Below are 11,338 nucleotides of genomic sequence, written 5' to 3'. Positions count from 1 at the left end.
ATATATATGTATGTTTTTTTAGTTCTGTTTTATTCATAGGCAGTGTATAACACATGTGGGTCACTCATTCAGGATTGAATTTGTGCAAAAAGAGATGAATGAGGAAATGAGAATAATACTGGTGGTGACAGATGGCTTCAAATAATGTCTCTTTTTAATTGACCTCTACGATGCGTATAGGTGACCTTTACTTGGTATTCTATGAGTTTATCTCTCTAAACTTCTCAATATTACCAGATAATGTCGTTAATACATGTTTACTGTGTTATACTTGCTCTGCATACTGTTAGCAGTCAATATTTGCCGAGATAGGTTGCTATATATGTTCATGAATTTTTTTACAATGACAACTTAACATCTATGAATGAGAATGGCATATTTTGCACGCTTGATTTATTATGATGTATTATAGTGGACTGTCTATAACTTTAAATTTAGTTTGGTTGGTGTCCTGTATTTGTTTTTAGTGTGAAACCTTTGTGTTTCCTTTTTCTTCATTTCAAAAACCTCAATTTGTTATGAATCATTCTTGAAAGGTTGGCATAAATATGTTGCAAACATTTTTACCCAACAAATGTTATGCTTTTCTGATTTTAATGACAGACATTACCATTCAATTCATTCTTGTGTGGGAAATTTGATATTCTCTCTCTTGTCATGCTTGTCACAGATGACATACTGGTTGCATGGTAGGTTTTTTTTTCTATTCATGCTGATTACCACATACCTCGTTACTTTGAACACTGAATTTCATTTTTGAGTAGCATGTGTTTTACCGCGCTCATTAAGCTTTTCCAGTTTGGTTGGAATCAATTTTGAATTCCGTCTGGGGGGCATTCTGGATTGAGTGTGGGCTGACTTTTTTGTTAAATATTGGTCTTAAGTTCTCTGTTTTTGCTCCAGATGCTCTGAAGTTCAGGAACAATTAGGTTTTAGAATGGCACACCCTTTACTGATTTACACCACCATAATACCTTTGTTATGCCTCTCTCTCTCTCTCTCTCTCTCTCTCTCTCTCTCTCTCTCTCTCTCTCTGTATATATATATATATACATGATACAGGTAATGTTATGTTTATGCTTTTATGTCTTTTTTTTTTGTACCAGAAGCTGGGAGAAGGGCTACAGCTGCAAGATGATGGAAGAGGAGGAGGAGACTCTCTTTGATCAAGAGGGTCTTCTGGGTAACAAAGAGGAATCTACAGCAGAGAATAAACAATTTAAGAGGAAAATTCTGAAGACTGCAGCACTGTCCATGGCGTTTTTTTCTCTGGTAAGTTGTATTTTCTCTGTGATGTATGTGCCAATTCAGGAAAACCCATGACACAATCTTTTGTTTTTAATACAATTTTTAGCTTAAGTAATTACTTAGAAAGGCTAGTGCTTCCACTCTTCTGTATTTTTACGAAAATTGTTCTTTCTGCCAGTTCCGTACTTGTTCCTCCATCATTATCAACTCCCTCCTTTAAAAAAACTGCGACAGCGCAGGACTGCCGAAATTCCGTACTCGCCTTCGTATTGTCTTGTATAAGTTACGGATATTTACTGTAATTCTCTCGGCAACAAGTTAAAATTATAATAGAAACCTGCCAGATTGCGCATTTCCTGCAATCGGCCATTATTCCGCTATGTCCCATGCATTCATTGCAGGTTTGTCGGCAGTACATTTTTTCCTGCCGATGGATCAAAATCTGGCGTACCTTTTTTGCTGATTTCCTCCTTTCTATTATTCACTCATTCCTTCTGCTATCTTCGGATTGTTGCCGTGGCTGAAAAACCTGCGTGTTGATCAAGTAAATTGACTTGTGATCTTAGACAGAAAATTACTGTCAGAAAGGAACTTTTTTTTTCAAATTTGTCTAGATCTAGAGAAATTATCAATGCGAAGATTCTACTGCCCGTGAACGCAATAAGGGCCGCGATGAAAGAAATATATGCTTGTATGTGGGTGCCCACTACGGATGGGATCGAACGATCGCGCTGATCGCCCGACTCGGTCGCCTCAAAAACAAACATGTTTGTTTTCAGTTTCAGGCGATCGGCCCGATCCAGCCGTAGGTAAAATAAAAAATTATTCAAAGTGGTGTTCCGAGGTTGTGACAGGCGACACTCAGACGTGAAAATTGGGAAAAAAATTGGGTATGCACTGCGCAACTGTATTTTGAAGGTACATCTATTCACTATTCCCAGGTTTGCCTGCTATCAATGGTGCGACCACAAATTAATTGAATTATAGTAGCAATGAAACGGGAACCTGCTTTTAAACTTTGCCTGCAATGGAAAGATATGTTGGCGAAGAAATCAAACGAGACAAAATGTTGGTAAAAAAAATAAAAATGTATGGGCCTTCAAAAAGGCTCCCAAATGCCATTTTCAACTTTCTAAAAGCACCCTGAACCCCCACCCGAACGCTGTCCCTGGACCCTGCTGAATTTTCCTTACTTTTCAGCTTCAGCTGGTGGAAGCACTGAAAGGCTCTTTGGCATTACTTATTACTGAGGGGTTCTAATTTTATTTTGAAGCTTACAAATTGTTGCATTCCTGAGTTATTGATATTCCTTTTGACCCTACCCATCCCCACTATCTGCTTGTGTTACATTTTGCCTGTGCTAAGTGACTGTATTTGGAGCAATGGGCTTCTCTTTACTTCACCCAAACAAATTTTACTCCCTTTGATTCCTCGACAGGGCATATGCATTGCTATCCCCGGCAGCACCATACAGGACCTTGGGGCCCATGTGAAGAAACGTGTGTCCCAGGTAGCATTTATCTTCACCGCACGGGCTTTTGGCTACCTCATCGGCTCCGTGGTTGGGGGCGTGCTCTTTGACCTGTTTGACCAACAGGTTCTGCTCTTCTTCACGTTGTCCGCCACGGCGGTGGCCACCACTGTTGTGCCATGGTGCAGTGCTCTGCTAATCCTCTCCCTGATGATTGCTGTTCATGGAGTGGCTATCGGAGTGCTGGACAGCGGTCAGTGATGAGTAGAGTTCCTGTCACATATGATATCATCTGATACCTATTTTACCTTTATCATTTTTCTTTTAAATCCTCAGTGGTACAAATAATTGTTCTGATGCATTCTAGAAGCGAAAATGTTTATTTTTCAGTCACATTTCACTAAATTCATGCCCATAGATAACTAGAATTTTTTTTTTTAAGGGTGTGACTTGAACTTTTTCCGCCCTGGCCCACTGAGCCTTAAATAGGACTTGTGCTCCTGAGCTATCTTTTATCCACTACTAGTTTTCACCACTGCATAAATTGAGGGGAACATTAAGGGAAGGCGCGGGTTGTAAAAAAGTAATAACAAAGCGAACGCATTTTTTTTTCGCGTGACGTTTTTTTGCGTTTTCTCTAAAACGCGATATTTTTTGGGATATGGGGTTTTAGTGCAGTGAGATTTCGGAGGCTGTTTATAGGATTCCCTTGAAATTTGGCCTCAGTCTGGGCAATTGGCGTAGTTGCAGTGTGTTAGAGGCTTTTTTTGATTTATGGAATATTTTTCATATTACTACGTTCTATATGCCTCAGAGGGTGCGATTTTAAGGAAAATTCCTGTGTTTTAGCAAGTCATGCGTTAAAATCCAGGATATCTCGCTCTTTATAAATGATATTTAAAAAATCGTCTAACAGGTTGCAACTACCTATCCTGAGTTAACTCTGTGAAATTATTGACTCTGTAGCTTTATAAATAAGAAAATTACGCCTGCTCTAAAATAACGCCTTATAGGGGGTTGTGACACCCTAAAGTGTAAAAATTTGCCTGAAGCGCAGAAATAGAGTCCATTTGACTACCTGAATAACGTACAAGACCCCCAAAGTCATATAAAATGCCCTTAAATGATTGCTAAGTCTGTGCATAACAGATTTTGAAAAAAGCATGCCTGTCTTCCCTTAAGTAGGTAAGTAAAATGGTAAAGTACACTCTTGGTTACAGCATTGAGGTACCTCCACCCTTACCTATAGAAATGGTTTATAAATTGTGTTGATGAGCGTTTAAAACGCTTGCTTTCAGAAACCACATCTCTCTCTCTCTTGCCCTTTTTTACTCCCAGTGGAGCATAGGCCATCAACAACATTTCTACAGCGAAGCCTGTCCTGTGCATCCATTTCTAGCTGTTTCCATGATGTCCCTGCCTTTTCCATTTTCGCATGTACTGCCTCCATGTCATCTTTGATCTTCCTTTTTTACGTTTTCCTTGTGGATTCCACATCAAAGCCTGTCTGATGATGCTTGTCGGGGGTCTCCTCAGGGTGTGCCCAATCCTTTTCCATTTCTTCACCTGTTTGTCTACTTTTACTGGCCTTTGGCTTGTAATTTTCCACCGTTGAGCATTTGTGACTCGATCGTACCACTAAAAACCACATATAGACATGTTATAGTGAAGTATAACTTTAAGAGAAAATAGTATTTTTGGAAAATAGATCTTTTACTCTCTGTAACAGTTATTTGGTCCTTCAGGATTTAAAAAAAAAAAATTGAACATTGAAACATGTGTGGGTATGTGAATGCTGGGATCTCTAATTTAGGTTTTCTCCTCCAGGGTAGAAGGTGTAAAAACTGCTGTGATCTCTTAACTGTACAGTAAGGCTTCTTATTGGGGAATCTAATTGCAGAAACCCACACTACAGCCCAGTGTGATATCTACAGACCTAATCTGTTACTTTAGGGGTTAGTTTTGTTTTTCTAATACCTTTCTGCTATTGATTTAACCCTATCTGTATGTTGTGTTTTACTATCGTATCCATACAACGTGGGGAGCTCTGTGCCACCACTTTCCAAAGAGGAAATCTACTTGTTAATCTGATCCGTGCGCTTTGCATGGCAGTCTGTCAAAATGATTTTTTTTAGAAATGCTGAAAGTTTCAAAGAGATCTTTTCTCTAGAAGTATTCTAAAATGTGAAGAATACAACCCTGCGGGTACAAAATGACCTCAGGCCGTACGGATAGGGTTAAGGAACTTTTTACACTCAAATTTGGGTTTAGATTTTCTAAACATTAGGCTACAGGGATTAAACGGAGGTTGAAATTGCCCACCCTGTCAATGTTGAATTCCTATACTGTTTTTCCACGATTAAGAGCTTCAGGGAATGGAACTGAATTTTAATGGCATAGGGTATAGTCTATATGACTAACATGTTAATTTTACTAAATAATAAATATTTTTGTTGAAACATTAGTATTTCATACTTTTTTAGTGGTTGTAGCCTGGGGATAAGCGGCTTGTAATTTATACGAAGTTTATATATATTGCTGCTGTCATTTATCATTGCCTTTTGTCAAAATGCGAGGCAATGGGGAGAAGAGAAAATATGTTTTATTTCAGACTGGGCATTATGTTACTACAAAATGCTTATTTTATCTAAAACATTACTGTTTTAAGATGAGGAATGAGACTAGGACCAATTGAAGGGCCTTGCCAAACTTTACATTTTTAATTATTATCAATTTTTTGTTGTTGAAATTTTGACATGCCGCCATGATTTTTCTCTCAGTAAATTTTTGTTATTTTGTTTTTTTCTTATAGGTGGCAATGTTTTTTGCATCAAGATTTGGGGCAAAAGAAGTCCGACCTACATGCAAATATTGCATTTTGCCTTCGGTTTAGGCGCTTTTTTGGCTCCTCTTCTGGCCCGACCCTTCCTCAATGACCAGCTGTTGACCTACTCTAATGAGTCGGTCAGTGGCACTCGCCACCCTATCAACACCCAACTGACAGCCTTGGTAGGGCCAGATCTAGGGAGGGACATCCGAGATGTTCATCAGCTCGAAAGAAATGCTGTACCGGGGCTTTTAGTGGAAAAGTTTCTGAACTCTCCCACAGTGCATTTAGAGAAAAGGGATGCTGAATCAAATTCGTCGGTGCCTAATGTTACATCAAGCTCTCTCGTTGATGACTTTAATGAAATAAAGTTGAGTTCTACTGCGGCAAGCCCTTCTACGTCCCCTCTGCCGAAAAAGCCGTCTGTGATTAATGGAGAACATCTCAAAAAGGAAAGTGCGGATGGGGCAAAGGAGAATCCACAGTTGCAAGAACTCAAAGACAATCCCATTGTCGTGACACCCCCAAAGGACCCTGTAACCGTGACCCCTCCTGTCTTAGAAGAGCCTAGTGAGAATATTACATCAAGTAACTTGACTAATGAGGCAAGCAGCTCTGTGAATAACACTGCAGTTGGTGATGTAGAGGGTGAGGATAGCGAAGATAAAGAGTCCAATAAGGACAGTCGTGGTAATCAGGGAGAGACAGAAGAAAACCTCTCATTGGATGATGATATTTCAGCAGGCACCCCCACCCAGCTATCAGCATCAGCTACTACCACCACCACCACCAATACAACTGCAGCATCAACAACAACGACAACAACAGCTGTACCAACAACAACAACGACAACAACAGCAGCACCAACAACGACGACAACAACCACATCTACAATGTCAACTAGTACACCTCCAAGCACCTCCACTTCACCCACCACCAGCACAAGTACCACCAGCACCAGTACTCCAACAACATCCTCCGACACATCCCGGTCCTCACTAGGAGATGATGACACCCGCAAACCACCTGAAACAGTTGACTTGGGGCTTAATACAACCTCAAATAACATGACTGATAATTTTGGGTCAGATATCGCTTCAGATTTATTTCATGCAATGCTTGACACTGTCAGAAACATGTCTAAAATACAATTTGCTTACCTGATTATTGGGCTCCTTTTGTTGGTCAACGCTGGATTCTTCTTGTTCTTGTACTGTAAGGATAAGTACAACACAACCCCTCTATACTCTACATCTCATGAGGACCTCACCCGTCCGCCGGACTCGAAATGCTTTGTTGCCTCGATCCTCATACTTTTATTTTGCTTCTTCTTTGTCTACGTGGGCATGGAAGTGACGTTTGGGGGGCTCATCACCAAATTCGCACATGCCTACCCGAAAGCTATGTGGACAAACGCAGATGCTGTTATGCTAGACGCGATGTTCTGGGGATCGATTGCGGCGGGTCGCGGCATCTCCATCCTCCTGGCACACTACTTCAAAGCCCCATGCATGATGGTGATGAACATGATCCTCACAGTCCTGGGCAGCCTTATTCTCAGTTTTGGCATCTTCGCCACTCCGATCCTGCTCTGGGTGGGCACGATGGTCCTGGGCCTGGGAATGTCATCCATTTTCCCGACCATCATCTCATGGGCTGACTCCTACTACCCTCTGACAGGCAAAGCCACGGCTGTTTTCGTTGCGGGCTCTGCGTTTGGTGAGATGATCGTCCCCTGGCTTACGGGGATCCTCTACGACAGGGTTGACCAGATGGCACTCATGTACATGACCTTGACCTTGTCTGTTCTGCTGTCGATGTTGTTCCTGGCCTTGCAAGTGATTGCATGTCAGAAAACAAAGGCGAACCCCCGGCGCTCGCACTCTGGCTTCATGCGGTTGGAGAACTCAGAAGACGTGGCTGATGCCATAGATATGGACCTGATGGAGACACCGATGTCCTCACTCCGGTTGAGACGCCCTGCAGAGAATGAAGTGGGTTCGGAGAACCAAGTGAAGCAGAATGGAGCTGGACACGAAGTGACTGAGTTCACCAAGCTTGTGGAGCTTAGTGATTAATGATGAAGCCTGTGCTGGGAGTTTTGTGCTTGTTTCCCTGAAACTGATTTTTTTTTTTTTTTGAGTACAGAGAAGCACATTGTCGCAATAATGATCATTTTACAAGATAAGATAGTACTTTATTATCCCAGAGGGAAATTTTCCTTGGCTGTACAAGACCGTTAAAACACATGCAGGTATACATAAAAAATTTAAATTATATATATTGCTCTCATTATATTTTATGGAGGGAAAAAAGTGAGACTGACAAACAACAGAGGAAAAGAAAGATGTAAGACCTACCAGTGGCATCCTCCAACCACCCACTTTCACCCTAGATCATGAAATACAAAATGCTGAGAAAATTATCCCCAATACTCAAACATGTTCTTTTATACCTTAAGATCAGGAGCGGGAATTTTTATCTTTAATGCTGTAAAATGATTTGTCACAAAGCATGTTGTTATCAATGAATTTGTTCTCTTTCAATCCAGAAAGTCCCACGATCCTACTACTCCACATGCGTCAGATGTGGTGATTAACTACCCTGGTTATTGCTTTGTAAACGGCGCAATTTTATTTTTATTGCAGCAATTTTTTTTTTGTTTCCTTTTGTCGGTCTATTTTGAATGCAGAAAACTGTTGCAAGTCATCTGAACAAATTCGCTGACGATTCACTGCTCTTGTTCATGTTCATAAAGACATTTTCTCTCTCTGTGCCTAATTGGCAATGTTGTGAGACTTTCTCATGAATAGGACTTCAAAGAAAGTATTATTATTATGTAGATGGCTTTGATCTTTTCTTTTTTCCAGCCTTCAGAGACTTGATTAATTGTCTGAATGCTCTCCTGTTTTCTGGTAGTTTGAGTATAATTTCATATTCTGCTAGTCTTCCCTTATGATATGACAGAAAGGTGTATCAAAACAAAAAAGAGACTGTTATCATCACCTTCTCATACTTTTCAGCTTGGGGGGGGGTTGATACGTTGGTTTGAGATTTTTTTTCTTCTTTCTATTCTTAGATTCTTTTTTTAGTACTTCCCTTTTTGCCTCAGTAATAAATTTTCTTTGATTTTTTTTTTTACTTTATGGGGATAGAGAGATGACTTGATGTTTTGTTATTTTTTTGGAAATTCTGTACGTCATACTTTAGTCTTTCTTTTTTTATGTGTTGCAATTTTTTCTCTTTTATTGCAAAATGTACTGAATATTGGAAAACCCCTTTATTGGAGCCTGAGATTTAATTGATCAGTCAATAGTAAGAAAATAATTGAGCGTAGAAGCATGCTTGAAAGATGAAACATGGCAAAAATGTATGTTTTGAACATCTGAAGAGATTCTTTTTCGTGGAAAAAGTCTTAGAAGTGCTTGCCAAAAAAAATCACCAAAAAACCCCCTAAAAAGTAGAGGATAATGGAAGGAAAATACTGTGTACAGATAACTCTTGACTGCAATACTAACAGTCTCATGAAGACTGGATCAAGAACATACCAGGTTTCACAACTGTTTCAGTGGACCAATGTTTTCAGAGGTGTTTGAATTGTTGTTATGTTACCTGTAAATTTGTGAGTCCAAATTTGATGAGCAGGGGTGGTGTATATGAAGGCCACAGTGAAAAACATTGTCTTCAAAAACTGTCATAGTAAACAAAGAGCTCCATAAACAAAGAGACCCTTTTTGAAAAAGAGTACAATGAAAAAACAGTCATATATATGTGAACTTGAAAATGTGACTTTGATGGTTTTCAACTTTGGTTTTCTTATGAGAGATGCCCGGAATAGTTTTATGTCACCCATAGTCATGGGCTGATTGTAGTGATAAATATCACAAGACCGGTGGAATATATCTTTTGTAAAAGAAGAAAACCATCCATGTTCATATTATGTTTTTACAAATTGCAAATCAAAGTACATGTGTATTTGCTATTTTTTGGCCAAGCATTGCTATTTATAGACTGAAGAGTGTTTTAGATGCCTGTGCAACATCTTGTTCCCCTTATGTTGTTGTTTTCCAAATAAATATAACAGGTCAGGTTTTGACGCTTTGTAAAAGGGAAGCTTTATATTTGAGGGAAAAAAGTACATGTAATGACATGTTAAGTCCCAAGTTTCACTTAAGATCATTTGAGGTCACTTTACTTTTGGAGTTTCTTTGAATGGGACTTATTTGAAATCTAGTAATTTAACGTCATAGAATAGTTTATGAAGAAATTACGATGATAAACATTTTTTATGAAATAATCTGAAGTATATTTCTGGATGAGAGTTTTGCCTATGAACAAATCCAAAGTTCCCTGGTTGTGCTGATACACTTTTTATCCTAAAAATGCCTAAAGCTTTCATCTTTGTAAGAAGTCCATGCCAGAGTCTTAGATTTATCCTTACTGACAGATATGCATTTTTCATAGCTTTTGTGCAAACCTGTTCTTGTTGTGATGTTGTGTCCAATATGTGGTATGTCTTTCATTAATGAAATAATGCTTGTCTTTCTTTGCTCAACATTAAAACAGCTTTGTGTTTATATGTCTAACTGTTCGTGTTATATTTCATCATCAGCATGTACACAGAAAGCTTTATAAAGACCAAGCCTCAACGACTTTTCAAATGCTGAAATTTTCCAACAGTTTGCCTGGAGCGAGATTTATGATCAGTTGTCTGGAAGTAATTAATGTAAACATTGCCTGAATGAACAGTATTTACTTTCTTTTTATAAAGTCATTTATGAAAGATGGTTTTCTTTAATGAAATCTTTAGATGTGTACATTATGCTTTGGAGATAGTTTTGGTGTTGTGGCTGAAAATGCTCTTTCTGGATGCTGTTATGTATTTGCCTGTTTCCGTCAAATTATGTAGTTCCATATCTCCCAGCGAAGAATTTCTACAGTGTAAATTTGATGCTTTTGATATCTATTTTATGTATATTTTTTTTCGTAATCCATTCTTACCATTTTCATTGGTGTGATGTATGTAACAAGCTTTGTTTTGTTGCTACGGATGGAAGGGTTTGAGCAGAAGATGTTCACATTTTATGATTAAATTCAAAGCCTGTTAGAGAGTAAAATTGTGGTGTCATAGTGTCAATTATGCTGTGTAAAATTCACATGGACTTATTTATCATTTAGTTTAGTAAAAGTTTCATGGTGTTCTCAACACTGCATAAAGTCATATGAGTGTGAGTATTTATCGTCTCTGTTACAAAAACAACAACAACCAAGTATCAGTTAAAACCTCCAGTGTGTATTGTTTGTTTTTGTTCAACCAAGTAGGGTCAAGTGGAGTCACTCTTTTTTCCTACAACAGCCCTAGTGCTGTGTATGATGTTTAGTTTAATCTATATGTGAGGCAGCGGGATGAAATCAGGCACTCGTGAAAATAATGAAAGTTAAGAAACTCAGGTTTGGGAATTTTTATTGAATTTTATTTTTTTTTGGCTCAACACCTTTCATTCTCTTTAAGGAACTCAGTTCTGTGTGGATTTTACAGAAAAACGTTGATGAAAGGCATAAAAGATGTAAATTTTTAGTTTCCACGGACTCTCAAGCTAAGGAAATAACTCAATTATGGGAACCATTTTCTTGCTAATTTTACTTCTAAAGCCAAAGTTTGTTTCCCACATACTGTTACAATAATTGATTGATTCTGTTCCCCCCTGAGCAATATCCTTGCGTGTGGACTTTCCGTATTCTTTTTTTTGAAGTCTTTCCGCTTTCCATAGTTTTAAAAATATCAGTGACGT

At 38.8% G+C, this 11,338-nt stretch overlaps 1 protein-coding gene across 2 annotated transcripts in view; it reads left to right on the top strand.

Moving 5' to 3' along the window:
• The window catches only part of LOC101852725, an 18,959-nt gene extending 7,984 nt beyond the window's left edge, over window positions 1-10,975 (top strand). Inside the window, exons 2-4 of one of the 2 annotated variants that reach the window (XM_005108251.3) lie at window positions 1,110-1,272; window positions 2,687-2,972; window positions 5,532-10,975. In XM_005108251.3, the coding sequence (XP_005108308.1) occupies window positions 1,135-1,272; window positions 2,687-2,972; window positions 5,532-7,624 (2,517 nt within the window). In that variant the 5' untranslated portion in view covers window positions 1,110-1,134 and the 3' untranslated portion in view covers window positions 7,625-10,975. Of the gene's footprint in view, window positions 1-1,106; window positions 1,273-2,686; window positions 2,973-5,531 lie in introns of both variants that reach the window. The other variant, XM_005108250.3, reaches the window with a different exon arrangement.
• The last annotated feature ends 363 nt before the right edge of the window (window positions 10,976-11,338 follow it).

Source organism: Aplysia californica, unplaced genomic scaffold, assembly GCF_000002075.1.
Source record: "Aplysia californica isolate F4 #8 unplaced genomic scaffold, AplCal3.0 scaffold00672, whole genome shotgun sequence".
NCBI lineage: Eukaryota > Metazoa > Mollusca > Gastropoda > Aplysiida > Aplysiidae > Aplysia > Aplysia californica.
This window is presented reverse-complemented; position numbering and strand designations above follow the sequence as displayed.